The 20,215-nt window shown below is 37.8% G+C and overlaps 1 protein-coding gene across 1 annotated transcript in view; it reads right to left on the bottom strand.

Moving 5' to 3' along the window:
* COL4A1 (collagen type IV alpha 1 chain) overlaps nt 1-20,215 on the bottom strand; it is a 169,097-nt gene that overhangs the window by 46,096 nt on the left and 102,786 nt on the right. Inside the window, exons 3-21 of the mRNA XM_037799949.1 lie at nt 17,671-17,760; nt 17,510-17,554; nt 16,308-16,352; nt 16,138-16,200; nt 15,592-15,645; nt 15,406-15,432; nt 13,885-13,968; nt 13,736-13,798; nt 12,462-12,497; nt 11,920-11,961; nt 10,468-10,554; nt 9,941-9,967; nt 9,724-9,774; nt 8,724-8,768; nt 8,582-8,635; nt 6,726-6,767; nt 5,183-5,267; nt 4,630-4,665; nt 2,319-2,483 (exon numbers count right to left, since the gene is read on the bottom strand). Of these exons, the coding sequence (XP_037655877.1) occupies nt 2,319-2,483; nt 4,630-4,665; nt 5,183-5,267; nt 6,726-6,767; nt 8,582-8,635; nt 8,724-8,768; nt 9,724-9,774; nt 9,941-9,967; nt 10,468-10,554; nt 11,920-11,961; nt 12,462-12,497; nt 13,736-13,798; nt 13,885-13,968; nt 15,406-15,432; nt 15,592-15,645; nt 16,138-16,200; nt 16,308-16,352; nt 17,510-17,554; nt 17,671-17,760 (1,141 nt within the window). The remainder of the gene's footprint in view (nt 1-2,318; nt 2,484-4,629; nt 4,666-5,182; nt 5,268-6,725; nt 6,768-8,581; nt 8,636-8,723; nt 8,769-9,723; nt 9,775-9,940; nt 9,968-10,467; nt 10,555-11,919; nt 11,962-12,461; nt 12,498-13,735; nt 13,799-13,884; nt 13,969-15,405; nt 15,433-15,591; nt 15,646-16,137; nt 16,201-16,307; nt 16,353-17,509; nt 17,555-17,670; nt 17,761-20,215) is intronic.

Below are 20,215 nucleotides of genomic sequence, written 5' to 3'. Positions count from 1 at the left end.
AGAGGCAGAGCTCCACTACCCTTCCTTTTACGCCGTCTTCTAATGACGACAGAGAGAAGACAGCCTCCTTACTTCACTGTTTATTTGCTGCATATTTGCTTTCCAGTGTGCATTCCCCAATAAAGCGCAGGTAGTAAAAAAGCATAAGGTGGTGATAACTGCCTGTCATCTGGGCTCTGCAGCCCTACTATGCGCCCTGCTCTTGCGGTTTCCTTTTCTGTTTAACTCCTTGTTGACCCTTCGGCCTGTGCTTGGCAACAGAGACTGATGGTCATAGACAAGATAGAAGTCAACTTTCATGCTTCAAAGAGCAATCCCTAAATTGCTTGACTGCAGAGAACTGATATTTCTCCAGCCCTGCAAGCCTAGCATATGATAATTCCCTGATTCGGGGATTCTGACAGACATAAATGATTATATATTTTTTCTAGCACACACCTCCCTGTCTTATCTCAACTGGAATCCCTTCCCCTCCCCAATAAAGCAATGATGTGTCCTCAACAAAATCGATTTAAAATAATTTTAAGTCCCAAAGCAAGAATATAGTGACTATTTTTGAAAAGTTCTAAAATGCAGTCTGGGATTCCACATTTTACAATGTCTGCTCATCGAGAGCATCTGCAGTCACACATGGCCTAAATAGGCTGCAACTACATGGGATGAGAGTACAGTCACAGATTTGGAATGTAAAAATCTCCACAGGTACAGTGCTTGACGGATGCATGGTTAATGAGCTATTGATAGGACCCAAAGTAGCAATTAGTTTTAAGATATGGCCTCTTCAACACATACTCTTAATCTGAGAAACATTCTCATTTATAAATTACCACTAAACACTCTGTAATTGTGAATTACTTAACTTACGTTGACTTCAAAGGAGACCCTGGAAAATCATGTTGGTAGATATTAAAATGAAATCCAAAAGGAATGCTCTTCTCCCCGATTTTCCCAAGAATGGCACCCTTACTTCCTTCATATATTTACTGATCACCCTATTTAAAATTACAACTCCATGACCCCACCCCACTCCCACCTCTGGTATTCCCTATTGCCTTACTTGCTCTGTTTTTATCCTTAGCACTTACCATCTCCTCCATACCACGTAGTTTACTTCTTATTTGGTTTGTCTTTCTTCCCTCTTAGAGTACATGTTCAATGAGAATAGTATTTTTTTTAATGTGTTTAGTCACCACTGTGTCTCCTAGAACAGTGCCTAGCATAAAGTAGGCACTGAAATATTTGTTTAATGAATAAGTAACTGAAAGACCCTTGAGATGCTTACAGTCTTCTCTCAAACATAGAGAAAAACTAGTTTTGGATCCAGTTTCTGTAGGTTTTCTTCAGTATCTCATCTTCATTCTCCACATTTCATAAAACCATGATAGTAGAGGAGGAAGTTCCATAGTCACCTATGGTTGGTCCATTTTCCCTGCCCAATACCAACAAGTTAAAGGAAATTCATCGGGGTCCTTTCCCAGTGAAGTTTCAAATCTGGAATCAATTATTCGATTTAGTGCATTATAAGCCCCCATAAGTAACCTTATCCATGAGAACTCCCTTTACTAAAGATGTTTGCGAATTCAAGCAAATAAATCTTATATGGTACTTAATGCACATGGCTCTCTCTTTAATCAATAACAGAGAGTTGAGCACGTTAGGCACTCTACAATACACAAATTGGTTGTGATCCAGTAGGTTCCAAAGGCCTGCTTTGGAGATCTAGTAACTCCAATTAGACTTGTTAATTTAAATCCTAAGTTTTCTGATGCTCTGTTTTGTTATTACTTTGGGATTGCAGAACCACTTTAACTGAGCAAGAGTTTAATTTTATGCTCTCAGCTTTTGTGGATGGTTAATGTAAGAAAAATACATGTGAAGAGTCATTCAGGTTTATTTGTTGTTATCATGTATGCCATGTACTCTGTACTCGTGCACTCATTTACTCCTTGTTTTCAGTCTTAGTTTTAGTTGTATCTGGAGAAACTAGAATGCCTTCTGTTTTCAATGAGAACCATAAAGAACTCAACTTATTTACCTTTTCACCTTAGATCCCAGGAAACTCAGGACTGGTTAACATGTTTCTTACTCCTTTAAACCAGTTTGTTTTTATTTTAAAATTTTTACTCTTTCATTATTTTAAGCATGATTAATTCTACAGAGATACCCAAGTGGAATATAAATAATTAATAAACAATGGACCTTTGAGCCTCTCATCATACACCCTAACTCAGGAGAGTTGACATAGTACCCAGCCTGGATTGGCCATGCAGCCTGTCTCCAGTTGGACACCATGGGAAATAATCCCAGAGGGAACTTACTTGTATAGCCTGGCTGCCCAGGGGGTCCAGGGGGTCCAGGAGGGCCTTGGAGCCCATCCCTTCCACTTGGTCCAGGCAAAGACAAGCCTGGAAATCCCTGTTCACCTTTTTCTCCTCTTTCACCAGGGAAGCCAGGAGCACCAGGCTGTCCTGGTACAGGGTAGCCTTAAACCAGAGCAAAATCCCATGTAAGTGATCACAACACAAACTTTAATATCTACAGCACACACTCATCTAAGTTGGTTAACTCTGCTTATGGTAAAATGACTAGTGGACTATCACTGAATGGGGAACTACTCTAGACAAGTAAAAGCAAATTAAATTGGCATGCTTCTTACCAAATAAATGCTGACTGTCAAATGCTTCCTACAAATTAACTTTAAGGAAAAAGGACCCATTATGTAGACATTACAATCTGTGAATTCAGTCAGTGATACAGTATTCCTAATATACAAATAAAAAGGTGATAGAGGGTATAGTCCATCTCTACTTAGACAGTAAGGGTATAAGTCATGTCATTAAATAAGGCAAAAGGAGATGGTAAGCAGGCTGGCAATCCAGAGGAAACAGCAGAAAAATTAAGTCAGGTACTCTGGAAAGGTTCAACGTCAAGTTTGGCAATCTAGGTCTGAAGACATAAAGTCAATTTTAACCAGCGTACATTCTTAAAGGGTAAGATAAAATGGTCCTGTGGTAGTTGAGAAGATATTTGATATAAAAGGAGAGAATGGCTCAAGGGGTCACAAGTAAAAGTTAGTGCTAGTGAAGAAAATGCCAAAATCTGGACCCAGCATCTGGCTGGGAAAATAGAGAGGATGAAAAAAAGGACAGATGAGGGAAGTAAGATGCGGAAGACTTGACAAGAACAAAGAACAAAGCGGAGGAAAGAAAAAAGTAAAAATACATTGTGGAGAGAAGGAAATAAAAGATGGGAGTTGTGAAGAAAGATGAACAGATACTAAAATATTTAACTTGAATCATTGGTGAGAACATTTAAAATTGATAAACCCACAAGCATAATGTGGAGCAGAAAGAAGTCAGTCGATATGGGTTTTAGCCATTTACTAAGTAGATGAAGAGATAAAGTACCTCTGCTAGAAAGAAAAAATATAGACAGGAGGCCAGTCGAACAATTCAGAGCCTAAGTTGTCGAGGGCAGATAATGTGTTGAGATGAAGAGAGCAATCAATCAAATAGAAAGCAGAGGATGCAAACATGGATTGAAAAGAGAACGGTGGTTTTGGCAAGGGAGAAGTCAAGAAGACCTCTACCAGTGCAATTTCAGTGGAATTTTAATAATTATAGAAAGTAAATATGGCATATGCTAAGAGGAGAACTGGAGTGGCATGGTCACTAGAAAGACAGAAACATCCAGTAATTTTTATAATCAAAGAGAGGAAAGTGGGTGAAAAGAAAGAAAAGGGATGGATTTAGGGTCGGTCCAAAATGTTTTAGTAAGCAGGAGGGGAAGAAGGAAAAGATGAAAGAGTTTGCCTTGAGTCATTACTGGTACAAACCTCCGATGGGGGAGGAGAGATGAGTGGGTGTGTGTGTGGAGGGGTATGTTGTCTGGTTAGGCAAAAAGTGATGAGAGGCCCTGGGAGAACTTAAAACAAAGGAATGTGAGCACTCGGTTGTACCGCAAATTCTAGGGCACTTGAGAGTTTATATAAGAGTGCTTACCATATCTACTCTAAGAACTGGGGAGAAACTACACATACATTCACACACACACACACAGAAACACAACTTCTAGCCTATGGAATATAAAATCCACCAGAAAATGAAAAATTAGCATGTGTGAAACAATCACGGAATAAATGTATGCTGAGTGACACAGGACTCCTGTGAAGAGCCAGATGAGCGTCGACTAGAGCAGTGTAAGGTCTCACCCTGGAGTCTGGTGCTCAGGTGAGAAACGAAGGCAGGTGGGAGAAGGGGAAAGTGTGAGCAAAGACGCTCAGCTGGAATGAGTGAGCTTGCACTGAAAAGAGGGGAACCTGGGGAAAGTCAGGACATCTTCCGTGGAAACAAGACTGAAATGGAACAGTGTGAGTTAGATCATGGAGACTTAAGACCAGGGGAGGAGTTCTGACTTGATGAGAGAGAACTACTTATGAATTACATGATAATCACTAACTTACAAAATATAAAACAGACACTTATCTAGGATTAATCTTGCTTTCATGGTTAGAAAAATGTGCAAAAATATTGCTAGCTATTTTACACAAATATCTAATGTACATAAGTATGTTCAGGATATAAACCACAAAGGTACACAATATTTTTAAAATCAGTCAAGTGTTTTTACCTGGAGGACCTGGTTGGCCTTGTATTCCTGGGAAACCTTAAAAGAGAAAGTTGGATACACTGAGAAGAGCTCACTGTTTATTTACACTTTAGACTTCTTTGCTAAAAATCTTGCTGGCTGTGCTCCACGAGTATCCATGCTGGAGGGGAACACAGAAAATTGTGCTCGAACCATCCGAGCATCCTTTGTGGAACTGTTGTGCTCCAAAGCTACGAAGTCAGAGGAGTAAAGCTCCTTGATACCCAAGGTGACACTGAAGTAGAAACTTGAATTTCAGACTTTGTCATCAGAGTTGTGTGACGTGCACAGATGCTTTCAATATGTGAATGAGAGGAGGTCAAAATGGAAAAAAAAGAAAGAATGAAAGAAAAGAAAAAGAGAGATTGAGAAAGAGAAGGAAGGTAGAGAGAGAGAGAAAGGAGAAGGGGAGGGGAGGAGAGGGGAGGGGAGAGGATGGAAGGGAAGGGGAGGGGAGGAAAGGGAAGAGAATGGAAAGGAAGGGACAGAGGGAGGGAAAGAGTAAGGGAAGGAGAGAGGAAGGGAAGAAACTTACCTTTGGGGCCTGGCTCTCCTTTCAACCCTGGAGTTCCTGGGTGGCCCCTTTCTCCTTTTTCTCCCAACGGTCCAGTGCCTATAACCTAAATTAAAGAAGAAAGGAAGAGCAACCATGTGACACAGGCGTGGAGGGAAGCTGCAGAGCAGTATAGAAGAAGAAACCTAACACATTTTTTATTATTTCAAGAAATGTGAAAGTGAAAGAAGAAGAAAAAGAAGAAGAAAAATAGTCTTGAAAATATATGAAGGGAATATTGTATACTGTCCTTCCTGAAGAGAAATTTGCAGCAGTTCTGCTTCCCTTCATAATAATTCGCCTGGTCGCACCTTTCATATCACTCCAGTGAGTTAACGTTACAGTACTATTAATTTTGCAATTTAGGTTTGGAGTTCTCTAAATGTACATATAAGCCATAAGATGAATATTTTACTTTAAAGCTTTACGACTTCTCTTAAATTCCTTTAGGCAATAAAAAACAGGAGCATTCAAGATTTTTTATCAGAGGAGTTTTGGGTTTTTGTTTTTTTTTTTAATTAATTTATTTTTTTAAAAAAATGGCCCAAAGTGGGAGCTTCCTTAACAAGCAGCCTCATTAACAAGCAGCAAACTAGTTCACTCAAATTCTAAATGACTGAAATTCAAAGAAAACAACAAACTCAAATATCACATACTGTCTAATGGGCATCAATTAAATTAGCAGATATTATAAAACTATTAGCACTCTGTGCTGATGAGGTTAAAGTTAAAGTAGAATATTCACATGGCACCACAAATCTGGAACACAGAACCACAAAAATACATGGAAGTATTCAAAGCATTAAGAAGGTTCAATACTTTAGTCCAATAATCTTATTCTTGATAACGCAGTCTGAGGAAAATTTTTCAAACATCCCCCATATATACACAAAAAATTGCATGTACAAACATTTTCATTGCCACAGTATCTATGGTAACATATTCATTGTTTCAAAAAGGATTTGGGGCCAATGGTTAAAACAGTTACGGCACATCACTCTGACAGGATGTTGAAATGATCATTGGAAACTAACTTGCAAACAAGAATAGTTATTTTTAAGAAGAAAAAAATGTTACATCATTGATTGCAAGAAGGTAAAAACATGGAAAGGAGTAGAGTGCTATTTGCAAAAATAAAAGTTGTCTTACAAGAATAGTCAAATCATGTCTGTTCAAATGCAGGCTGTTTCTCTTATTAAAACATTCTTTAATGGACTATTTTTCAAAAAAAAAAGTTGCAAAGTGTGTTGCTATTATTCTTCTCCAGATACAAATCTTTTCATTTTCAGTGGCTTAAGGATTCTTAAGGCAGAAAGGATCAAAATGAAATAAAAAGTAAATATCAAACTCCATACAGTACAAAATATAAAATTATTATTTCAATGATACGCATCCGGTTTCACATAAAGATGAAATTCTAGGAAATGTTATCGAGCATGTGTCATATGTAACAATTTAGCCCCATTTTGTTTCTTTTCTTCATTTCAAAAACTCGCACAGACCAACAAACGCTACTTTTACTCACAATTCCAGGGGGTCCTGGAGGACCTGCTTCGCCTTTTTCTCCCTACGAAAGAAAAAAAAAAAAATAACTGAACTTGTATATTTTCACTATTAAGATCGTCCTGGACAAAGCAGGATTAGACTTTCCTTTTTCTGGAAAAATAGAAATGTGCACACCATACAATAAAATAATTTTCCTCTCCTTGGTATCTCTTGTGTCTGATTAACCGAAAGTGCTACGGGACTATTAGAATAAAAAGGAATATGTTTCATTTTGCTTTGCACAAATATGATGTATGGAAATTAAGACTTCTACAAATCAGAAATTGGAAGCTAATTAACCACTTTACAAAAAGAGTTCACAATATTTGGTCTGTGGATTTCATGCTCCCTCAAAGAACTTCAATAGAATCATATTTTTATAGAAGTTGAATTGGTAGACTGTGGTTTTTCAGTGAAATGGGAAAAAAAAAGAAATGAAATAAAATGATATGAAAGCTTATGTTGTCTAAATATATTTTCTTATAGAAATCATTTCATTTGATGCTTTGGGTGTAAAATTTCTAAATTTGCTTTGGAAGCCATTATATATGCCTATCTAAGGTATTCTCTTTCCCCTTAAAAGGCAGCCTTAATAATGAACATGCGCAAATAAATTCTGATCCCTTTGAAGCTTAATTTAATCCATACTTGATGAAAAACTTAAAGAAATTAACCCTTTTATATCTAATGTTCTTATATAAACATCAAAATAATACTTTAAAATGTCCAAAGATACAGACATTGTTCCATAAATGTGTATTTTTCCTGTTAAACCAAGGTTTTAAACTGAGTCATTAAACCAGTTTAGAAGTTTTAATATTCCTTATTTGAAAATGAGAAGAGATCTTAGGAATATCTACAGGACTTAAAATATTTTAGTAAATATTCTAAACACACTTACCTTTTAAAATCTACAGAATTTTACTTTCTCAGAAAATTGCATTATTAGTAAAGGACTTTTCCTTTTGTCCTCATCCTAGTAAATAAACTTGAGATTCTCTCCCTAGTTTTTCACTCACTGTCAGTGATGACTACTTCAAAATTATTTCTAATTTTAGTAGAGATTTATATCCTCTAGTTGCATGCTTTAAAGAGAAAAATGAAATGAGTTTTTTCCTGCCTCTTAAACTCATAAATCTTTTTTAAAGTTTGAAAACAACCATCTGCCAAATGAAAGGTTGGTGGAAGTGCCTTTCTAGGAGCAATGTGATGGCATACAGCACAACTCCCCAAAAGTCTAACCATTGACCCAGCAATTCCACTTTGGGCAATTTATGATAGGGCAATAATCTGATAAGTGAACAAAAATGTTTGTAATAGTGAAAATTTGGAAATAAATGCTATGCAATAAAAAGCATGGGGATTACAAATGTGAATGTAGAACTAAATTTATTGACATCAAAATATATCCATGCTCTCATTAAGTGAAGAAGCAATATGACTGCACAATCCTATTTTTAAAAAGTATATGTAAATGTGTGCACATAGGAAAATGTTAACTCTGACCATTTCTGAGTGGGAAATAGAATAATAGATAAGCTTTATTTTCTTCATTATATTATTCTGCATTTTTGGTTGTTTTATAATCGGGGAAAAATTAATCTACTATAAAAAGACATAAAAGCATGAATGAGTGGAACATTTTATGTATTTACCTTGGAAAATTCATGCACACAAGTAAAACCACTAAATAATGCTATTTTTATTACCCTTATAGAGCATAAATAATTTTTTCTTTGAGTCCATAATCTTTTATTCTAAGGGGGACAATAAAGAACAAGCTTCCGGTTGGACTACAAAATGAAGGTAAAACCTCAATATAGTGTCACCATTTACCTTCATACCATCTCGACCAGGCAGTCCTGGAAATCCTGAATCACCTGGAAAACCCTAAAATAGATCAGAAGAAAAAGCAATGACAATCATATGCTAGGAAAGGTGACAGCTTGGTTGTTTTTACAGATTGCAGATCACTTACCAGACTCCCTTTTTCTCCTTTTTCACCATCTTTTCCAGGTTTTCCCTGTATGGTAAAGATTTAACCTTTAGTATTTTATAAATAATAATAATAATAATAAATATACCACCAAGGTGACTCAAATGCAAGTTAATATGTCACCTTTCTTATGAAACTACAAGCAGGGTAAAACAAGGGCTCTTGGTTTCAGCTGACAATACTTGGACAATTGTATGTAATATATTAAGCAATGACCAATTACAAAAAAGAGCAATAGAAAAGGACTTTAAGATCTTTTTTAAAATAGAGTCTGATTAGTTACAAAGCCTTCTAAGAGGTCCATAACATTTTCAGTGGTATAGTTAATACTGGAGAAGTCTTCCTATTGGCAAGTCAGTATCTGGTAGCTAATATGCAAATGACTTATTTTAATGGAGGTTTCCAGATGTTATTTCAGGGTGGAAACCTTAATGTCTCAGGCAACTGGAAGCTAATACAAGGTGCCAGGTACTTTTCATGTCACCAGTCTAGGTAAAGCGAGAAGCATCTTAGTATCTCTTGCCCTTGGCTGTCGATGAGCCCACAAAGACTTATTCGCTGGGTGGGATCTCAGGGCTGGCTCTGGTGCTCTCAGTAATGGGAGCAGCGAAGGCCAACCACCTGCTCCTGATCCAGTCCAAGCAAAGGCCAACCCATTGCTCCTGAGCCCATCCAACTGGTATCTTAAGTGGTGACACGGCTGATGGGGAGCTGCTTCAAGGGGCCTCCCTCTTACCCCAGGTGGCCTCATCCTTGGTCTGAGGTCATCTGACTATTAAGGGCATAAATCTTCCCAGGAGATCTTTCAAAAGATGATAGCTCTATATTTCTGCCAACAACGATTTCAGAAAAGTGTTCCTGGAGGTGAAAGAGATATCCTAGAAGCCTTTTCCAGTCTACTGTTTCTGGGACCATGAGATTCTAGGAATGAAAGAAAAGTTATTTTATAATAAGGAATAAAAGGACTTTTGAAAGCACTTACTCGGGGACCTGGTTTTCCGGGTTCACCTTTCTCTCCAAACCCTGGCATTCCCTTAAGAGAGCAAAAAGAGAAAGAGTTAGATACATTAGCATATTTAGGTAAAATATCATGTTAGATAAATACTACATTTAAGGTGAAATTAATTTGCAAGTTAAATCCAATACATTATGGTCTTTCACATAAAAATAATAATGATAAACAAGAATTTTGTTCTTACCTGGAACCCAGGTTCACCTTTTTCACCCTAAAAGAGTTTTTTAAAAAAGAGAGGGATCAGTACTGTCTAACAGTTATATCAAGTTTTATATGCTACATTCCCATGCAAAAGGGAACAAAAACTTTTCTGATATATTAACAAAGAAACTAATACAAGTCTAAAATATTCAATTCCTAACATTGACTGGGTTATGGCTTAAAGACAGGCCGCTACAATTAGGCTTGATTCATGATGGCTGTAACCTCTCTTATACTCTTCAGGTGGTCCCCTTACTGCAGACCCTGAGCCATCCCCAAGTTAAGTCCACCTAAGAAGCCCTACTTAGGTGAGTCAGCCTCAAATCAGTTTCCAGCAGCCTCCACTCTCAAAGATGCTCATACTTATGGGATGGAAAATCTACAAATCTGCTCTCCAGGTCAAGGTTGAATGTAGCTGGAAGACCTGTGTTTTGACCTGGTTTATCTTTGTACTTCAGAACTTGTCCAAAATTAGGAAGACAGTATTCACTGGAGAAGACCTGTTCATACCTTTTCCCCCTTGGTGGCGTACTCTCCTTTTTCCTTAACTTGAGCTTGTCCTGGTACTCCTGGAGGCCCACTGACCCCTTGCTCACCCTGTAGATAAAAAAAGTAGGAATTAATCAGGCATAGAAATAACTACCCGGAGAAGAAAAATTGCAGAGGGGAAAAAGCCTGAAATAAAACATCTATTTTTAAGATGTAATTATACTCCATTCTATTCTACTCTATCCTTGCCTAGCAGAAAATTAAATTTCAGTAGGAAGATGGTGTACCAAATATCTAAAGCCATATATATATTAATATATAAAAATTATAGTACATATTATTTTAATTGTTAATATACATTACATACATTAGGTATACACATTATGCTAATATACACATTATATTATACAAAGTATATTATATAGAGACACTATATACATTCATTCCATGTATATGTATATATATAATACATACATATTAGATTTATACATATATACATATAATACACATGCACACATTTTACTATTGTATTTTGATGGCATGAAGGAAAAGGACAAAGACTACCTAATACTTCTTGGGAAGAAAGGAGACATTTTTAGTAAAACAAGAACAGGAAGACCATAAGCGTATTGTTCCTCAAGCATCATAATTGCCGGTAGCAATAGGAAGGACTCTGAAATCCAGCAATAATGCAATAAGTGAGGGCCAAAAATTTCAAGTGTATAAATTGCAGTGTCACTTTACTGTGAACTTTAAGAAAAGACTGTGCCAAAAATTGGGGATGGAAGGCAGTGACCAACCATACAACACAAATCCGTTCGGGTCCCAGCTGCATTTGGTGCCACCTGGTGGTAACCATTGACATCGACTTAAAATATCAATGGAGATCAAGGCAGACCTTCCGGTAGACTGGCTGCAAGAATTCCAAAAATCCTCCACTGAGTGCCCATTTCATTGGTATGATCCAGAGACACCGGTCTGTGCCCTTCCTCCCTCTCTGGTTCACTTCCACCCATGCCCATAAGGACTCTGACTTCTCCTATTCGAGAAAAGAGGCTGGGTGGAAAACCCGAACCAAATGCCAATTGTGTTATATCCTAATTGTCATTATGATGGTCTTCATCACAGCAGGGTTTAATATAGTTACACTATTAATATTCCAGTCCTAAATTGTCTCTTTGATAATAAAATTTATGTCTGGCTTTATCACTGCCTCAGGATACTTTGATTGAATACTAAATACAGATAACTGGGATTAATGGCCTCATTGTATTCTCTGCTGGTCAGACCACAACAGAGCACTTTAATAAATTCTAGCTGTGCATTTTCAGGCAAACACTAATAAACTCAAGAACATGTGGAGGAGAGTAACTATGGTTATCGGGATCCAAAAGTAAATCCAGAGGTGGCTATTCTATCATGTTAGAACTGTGATTTTAAACATGAAAACACTCCAAAGCAATGTGAACTCACCTTATCACCTTTTGGCCCTTGAAAACTTAAGCCCATCTGCCCCTGTTGATTAAATATCAGATTTTCATTATTAGAGTCATCTACTTTGTCCAAAATCATCCCACAAACCTCACATAAAAGGATTTCAGGCAATAACTGTGTCTCATAATAAGCTCAAAATTTTCAAGAAAGTTGTGATCATGTTGTATTCAATTTCTATTAAAAAAGTTTTTAAAAGTATTAGTGATAAAGAATTCTACAATAACTTTAAAAAAATTTTTTAAACTCTGGCCTTAGAAAACAAAGAGACTAATCAGTGACTCCAAAGCAATGATTATGGATCGATGGAAGGAAAGATGATAGATGATAGATAGATAATCTATAAATAAATCAATAGCTAGATAATTGTTGGATAGACTAGATAGATGGATGCATAGATAGACAAATATAGTTAGAATTAATTATAATTTTCCAAAGCTTTATATAGGAACTTAAAGAATGAATTATGACAATTTCACAATAGTCTTATATTAATCCAAAAAAGACAACTAAAATAACTTTACCTTTTCACCTGGAGGGCCAGGAGGGCCTGGGGGACCCTGTAAGAGAGAGCATTTTAATTAAAATGATTTATAATTATGTAGATTGAATTATGTGCCCTGATGAAAGGCATATTCTTAATGATAATCCAAATTCCTGCAGGTGTAAATTCATGTGCAAATAGGATCTTTTGATAATGTTATTTGTAGTTAAGGTGTGGCCCAACTGAATCAGGCTGGGTCTTAATCCATATTTCTGAGGCCTTATAAGGCAGAGGAAATTCAAATGCAGTCAAGATGAAATCCCTGGAGTTTCTAATTTAGGAATAATAGCTGTCCATTTTAGATATAATTGCTTATCTTAAAAAATTGAATGGTTTCTTCAAGCAAGGATGCTGTAATGAAATCAAATAACTTCCAGTGGTTGCAAGAAAATTTCAGAATGCTTTTGATAATCATTTTAAAAAGGAAAAAAAAATACTAGTCATTCTTTACTCATAAAAATAAGTCCCTTTATTTACAAGAATGCAAATGAGACTACATTTACATGAAGGGATAGAAGAATTGCTGAATTTTACAAAAAAATATCAAATTAAAAGGGTAAGTCAGAAGACTCTTGAGTATGGCAATCTAATTTATAGTATTCATTGTTAGTTAACATGGTATTGTATAGATTAACTGAATCTTGCTAATATTAACATTCCTGTGCTCTCAAAAATGTGCAAGTGTGGAGGAGATGACACTTTTCTATTGAGAATTCTTAGCTGTGAATAGGCCAATATAATAGAACAAACAGAATCTCCTGGGAAGTTAACCTCTGGGCTCAGTTTGCAAAGTTCTTATACCAAATGAAATGTGAAGCAACTTCTTTGCTGCTGCCTGTCTGCTTCTGCAACCCCTAATAGAGACAGAACTCTGGTTTAATTGTATTTCTAGAAGTTCTTCTCCTGTACCACGTGATAAAATCACCCAGGCAGAGACCGCTTTGCCTACTTTTGAGCTCAGCTTCTTCAGGCCATTCATAACATTGGAATCCAGTTAGGACCCAAATTTATGAATTTATTTATTTTTGAAATGTCTTTGCATACAGCATCACCATGTAATGCTTCTGTTATCCTTCCTCACACAGCTCTGGGAATATGTAGACCATAGATGCCAGCCAAACATCTTCCTAAGAAAGAAGCTCATTCCCCCAAATCCAAATTAAGCAACATTTTTCATTAAATTATTAATTTGCATGCCCCAATATAGGTTGTTCTTTGAATGACTGCCTCAGAGAGATGTCCCCCCAAACTTACTGGTGGTCCGATAAATCCCGGGGGGCCAACAGGACCTTGTAACCCTGGCAATCCTGGCAGACCCTATAATTTATTAAGAAAGAAAAGAATTAAAATGCAAAGTAGGAGGTGACTCTGCATATGCTTTTAATTATTTAACAAATGCTTACTGGTGTTCCTGGGGGCCCAGGAAACCCTCTTTCGCCTTTCAACAGCATCCCAGGCACATGGCCAAGAATTTCACCTGGATCTCCCTAGGGGATGAAAAAATAAAATAAAGTCATCAATATTCAGATTCATGTAAAGAAACAAAACTCATTGAATAATAGGCATCAATTACTGTATGGGACTATCCCAAGGTCTAGGATTTAGACTCTGTCTAAACTTGAAATAAACAGCCTGGGGTATCTGCCCTATTCATTACGGCTGTCCTACTGACCAGTGTCAACTGCTCCACAGTCAGTTTGGCTGCAACCAGGACTGAAGGTAAAAGAAACCCCACGTGACTGTCCCATGTAGACACGAAGTCCTAGATAAAGGCCCCCGTCTCTGGTAGAAAGACTGCATGGCCACAAGCTGCTCTCAAATCAGTATGGTTTTCCCAGAAAAGACACATTATGAGGATATTATTTCTTAGGTATTGGAAACTCAGGGACTCATGAACACTCAAACTCACTGAGATAAATTTTTGTCTCTAGTGTAGCTACAGAAAACTGTAGGCTTCCTTTGCATGGCTCAGCCAAAGGCCCAAATGCTCCACACTCCCTGAACTTCACCAAGGCACAGCAGGCACATGACAGAGGGTGCACAACTTGAGATCATGTTGATTGAGCAGCTGGGCCTGAGACACCGTTGCCCTGGCTGGGAAAGACTCTTAAAGGCTATGGACTAAAAGCCTTACGAGAGGTTCTCTTTCCTTTCCAGCACACAGTGAAGAGAGCTATAGTGGCCGGACAGAGCTGAGCACGTGATGGAGTCCCTCCTTCATTTACTCATTGAACAAACGTGTACGAAGCATCTACTGGCTGCTGTGAGAGGTGGCAGGGCAGTGGTGAGCATGATACATTTGGGGAAAAAAATGGATGTGAAAGTAGTAAGACTTTATGATTCATTGGATGTGGAATTGGGGAGTAGAAAAAGAAACAAGAATCTCAAATGAAAGAAAGAAGGAAGGAAAGAAAGAGAAAAGAAAGAGGAGGGAGGGAAGGATTGAAATAGTAGATGGGAGAGAGAAAAGGAAGAAAGAAAAATAAAGAAGAAAAAGGAGGGGGGGAGGGAGGGAAGGAGAGGGAGAAGGAAAGATTTCTGGCTTGGGTGCCAAAGCATAAAAGAGCAGGAGCAGTTGGGGGTTGGGTGGGGGAGGAGGCTGGCAGCTTCTGATTTGGATGTGCTGTCTTTGTGGCGCCCGTACGACACGTGGGGTACATGTCCCGGGCAAAACCGAGGTCAGGCCCCACCTCTGGACACCCTGGCATGGACTGGCTCTGAAGGGAAGGTGCCTGGCACCAAGTATCTAAACTGAGGCAATGGGTTTTGTTTTTTCCCCTCTGGTATTACTGAATTTATCATATAGTGACTTGAGTTACAGGCAACACAAAAAGCAGCCGTATTTGAATGAAACTATTCAGAGTAAATATAATATAATAAAAGGGATATGTAACAAAATAATCAAACAATAAAGTAAAATGTACCTTCATTCCTGGCAACCCTGGGGGTCCCTAGAAAACGAAAGGTTGGCATTAGTATTTTTGCCTCAAAACATCATTAAGATGTAGGTGACCAAAAAACAACAAAAAAAAGGAACACTGAAAATGGAATGGGAAGAGAGAAATTATGACCAAAGAAAGAAATTCTGACTTAAACAACCCTATACTCACGGGATTTCCAGCAAATCCAGGCAAACCAGGAGGCCCAAGAGGTCCTCTTTCACCCTAAAGGGGACAGGGGACAGTCATTCACTTATGCTATGGACAGCAAATGTAACATCATTCCAATCGCCTTCAGAAGTTACACTTTCCCATCCATCAAAGAACTTTCACATTTTGGTTAAAAATCATTTCCTAAAAAATAGTTTGTTACAGGCTATATTCCTGGGTGCTACTTCATGAGAGAAGAAATATATTTGATTGTGTAATTAATAGGGTCAATAATTAATAACAGTATTTTCTTACATGATTTAGCAATTGATTCATATCAGTAAGAAAATAAAAGCAATTTCAGGATAAAACTTTCTAAGAAGAAAGACATGATTACATCTTTCCTAAACATTCAATATGGGAAAACTGTATCTCATCATCAAATAAAGTTTTAATAGAAGTAACTTTCCAGTTATAAAAAATAAAACTAAGGTAGCAGAATAACTTTACCTGACTCCTTAACTTACAAAGTTACCCAAAGGGTGAAAGTCTTGGTTCTGAATTTACCTTTGTCCCATTGCATCCTGGGATACCTGGAGGACCTGGAGGACCATCTTGGCCAGGAATACCCTGTAATTAACAAAGTGAAAAGTCCTCAAAATAGGAAATCACCTGATAGTGACATTACTCATATAAAATGTCTCACAAAGGAAGCAGAGTGCATTTTATATACATACAGGAAGTCCTGGGTTTCCAGGGTAACCAGATGCACCTGGTGGTCCCTGTGGGAATGGAAATGAAAGAGTTTAAACTGAGTGCGTGGGCACCTCATCCCCTTCCGCTGCATGCCCCTTGCTCATGGAGTCAAACCCTAAGGCCTGGCATTCAGATCATCACTCTGACAGGCCCTGAGCAGAGAGGACATTCAGCACAGAGCCAGGTAGGTGAGAGTCCACCCGGTGAGGCAGATCCCAGGGTGTTCTGCAGCAACGCTGCATCGGAAGCTGACTATTAAGGACTACTAAAATCAAAACTGCACACACACAAGAGAACTCTGACCTCAACTCATCCTTTATCATTTCTAGGCTAACAGAAAATGAACATAAAATTCACATTAAAATCTCAAAAGAAGAAGAGGTTATGGAATAAATCAGTGCATGGCGGGGGGGGGAGTCAAATGTTATTTCTTGTTGAACAGTACCGCTTCCTCCGGAAATAGAATAATTTTATTCAAAATACAGAGGCCAGGGGAACTCGGCTGCTCTAGAGCTTCTCCCCCACAGACGGATGATGACAAAGTTATTTACTCTTCCAGTCCCTGAAGAAGCCAGGGGAGTGCCAACAAATGCACACTCAAGCTTGGCTTCCACTTCCTTTTTAACTATACAACAATCACAGAATCAAAGTTTTTCTTACAAATGTTTTTCTATTTTCAAAATGTGCTTGCCAAGGTCTTCATCTCTCCATTTCCCAGGAATGCGGGTAGCAAAGAAAGTAAAGAGGGTGTGAGCAAGGAAGAGCAACTTCAGCGGGGAAAATATTAGCGCTTTTCACAGTAAATGAAATCATCTTTCTTTAATCATTTGTACACCTATCACTGCCCCCTCCCCCAACTAAAATAGTTCTCTAAAAAGTCCTTGGGGAAGAACTCATGGGAGAACACAGCCAGCACTGCTTACTCACAGCACTGCTCATAGGAATTGAAGTAAGGAAACTGCTGATGTTAAGGCCTCATTCCCACTCCACCTGTTACTTGAGCTCTGTGGAGGAGAGGCAGAGGGTAAAGGGCCCTAGACGGGGAGAGGAAAAGAAGCCTGGGCCCACTCATGGTTGTCTGGAAGGAGGGAGAAGGCGGGAAGTGCCCATCTGCTCTTGAAGCATCACTGTTATCTGACCCCACCCACATTCATTGTCAACTGTAAGCACCAACTGTACTCACTCGTGTCCCTTTTGTTCCTGGCAGTCCTGGTTCTCCGGTATCACCCTGGAACAAAATAGAAATGACATTATGGTCAATCATTATTGCAAACATGTAGATGATTTTAAATTCACAAATCTGCTCCCCACCACCCCCCAGAAAAAAATTATAGTTAATCTCACCTTTTGTCCTGGTGGCCCATGAGGTCCTTCAGGCCCTTGCATCCCGGGAAACCCAATGACACCTTGTAACCCTGGCAGGCCTCTTTCTCCCTACAGAGCAGAAAAATAGGTCAGCATGAAGCAGAAGGCAGGTTAAAAAAAAATAAGAGGAAATAAATCAGTAATCGACCTTTCTAAGTATCATCCAGCACTGCTTAAGTCTATAGTGAGTGACTGAAAAAAGATACTACAGATGAATTCCTATCCAGATGGTTTTTGTTGACTCTACTTTAAGTTCTTGGAAGGCAGGGAATATTCATATATGACACCCAGCCCAATATTTCATATATACTAAATGCTAAATAAAATGAAAATTGGAGGTTTTCCCCACTGAATTCATTATAATTTTATTCAATTAATGGAATCCACTTGTTATCAAATAGTCACAGTGCTGAGATTTTGTGAAGAGATGATCAAGGTCAAGTTGTTGCCCTTAGAGACCTTTAGCAGGTATGGGCAAACAGAATTCACAGTGTGAATTTCAGCACAAGATGCTAAGACCTTCCTGTGTAATCAGCAGTCTGATGATAGGCTTTGAAAAGTTTTTTTGCAAAGATAGGATCAAATTTTAATTACAGTCTCCGTCTGTGTGGAGTAAAAAAAAAAAATAAGAAACATTACTTAAAAAAAATAAAGAATATTATTAAAGGTACAAATACATGACCAACATAACAAGGACTACAATATATTCGAACGTGGAAAAGAATAGTCAGAAAGACTGCAGAATTCTGAGTCTTAAGCTGGCCCTTCAAGGATGAATGCAAAGCATATGTGTGAAAAGGAGGGAAAAAGTATTAGGAAATACAGGACAGATGACAGCAAATAGAAGACGATGGATATTTAGGGCATGTGAGTACAGCAGACTAGCAAGAGGAAATGCAACTGGGACAAGAACATGGAGCAACGAGGAGTTAATATTTTACCCTGGAAATATTTATTCTATAGGCCTAAGGAAGCCAGTAACCTGATGAAGTGATATTTCAGTGAGACTGCATGGTTGAGGCTGCCGATATAAAATTACTCATAATCACGACAAAAAAAATCAAGAAAACCTATTTTTTAAGTAGATTAAATAACCCCTATTAGGTCACTTAAAAGCAAATGGCACTTCAGATATTACAGGCTGGATTACCTACTGTTCAATACTTTTCTCCACCTTATGTTAGTTCAAAGTAAAATTAAACTGACAAGTTATACATTACATATAAATTTACTCCCTAAATAGCACATTATCAAGAGTTAGTTAAAAATTTTTCATAGTCATATAATTGAAATAATATAGAGCAAGTTCTTTCAAAGTCATCTTTCTTTCCAAAACATTTCAGCCAGTCCTGGCAATTGCTGATGAATTTACCACATATTGCATATTAATAAATGCAAAAATGTAGTTCTGCAGCCACTGTGCCAACACAGAGTTTTACACATAATTCGAAGTGTTAAGTCAGGAGTCTAGAAACAGCATTTGAATAAATATGGAAGAGATCATTTCAAATTCTAGAGGATATAATAAAATAGCAAATAGATTTAAGAAAATTAAATTCTACAATTTGGCATGCTTGCTTGGAACAGTAGCATCCAGGGAATCTACCAGAAAGAACAGATGCTAATACACTGGGAAGCCTCGGCATAGGATTTGACATGGAATGTTGGCTCTCTCTCCTTAAGGCCTTGAGATAGCTGGGAGAAAAAAACACCCTCAGGCCAAGACTTACTAAAATGAAGAGCCAGTTAAATATATTCATTCTTAACCTAAAATAACGGCAACAGGAAACAACTGCAGAAAATACTGATAAGGAGGTACGTTGCAGGCAGTCGTCATATCTATCTCTCATCTTTTATTCTGATGTAGGAAAATTCTCCCCTAAATGTAAAAGTACTGAAATGTAAACATCTGGCTACAAAATTAAACTTTGAATTTTCTATCCCTAAATAACCTAATATGAGATAGGAAGGACATGTGAAAGATACATCAACATAAAAGTTTTCTAGTACATTTGGCGGAGAATTTTTAGTACTTAATACTGGCAGTATCATTATGAGACTAGCAAAGATAAGATTTTATAAATTCTCATTTTAACCATGGAATGCACTGAAGCCCAGAGCCAGATTATCTGATTTGTACAAGTTTCTCACTGAGTCAGCACAAAGCCAAAAATAGAAATGAAGTCAGCTTACACCCCATTCCATGTTTTTTCTAGGTCACTAGAGCAAACTGGTTCCCAGCAGAATATTAAGCAATTCACCAACATTAAGTTTGCCTGAGGTATCAGCCCTTTTATGTCCATTTCACAGATAGGGAAATTAAGATTCTGATGCTTAACTGACTTGTCACATGTCACTGAGTGACCCCTTCAGGCTCTTGAGAACAGAATACGGAAATCTGAATTCCCAGTTCTTGCTTTAACCGCAAGAACACATTCTTTCCCAAATGTCATTGGAACACTTAAGCAATCCGTAGATCCCAAGAGTTTTGAAATTAAGTAGCTAAAAAGGAAGTGACTCCTCC

The sequence above is a fragment of the Choloepus didactylus genome, chromosome 12 (assembly GCF_015220235.1).
Source record: "Choloepus didactylus isolate mChoDid1 chromosome 12, mChoDid1.pri, whole genome shotgun sequence".
NCBI classification, from domain to species: Eukaryota; Metazoa; Chordata; class Mammalia; order Pilosa; family Megalonychidae; genus Choloepus; species Choloepus didactylus.
This window is presented reverse-complemented; position numbering and strand designations above follow the sequence as displayed.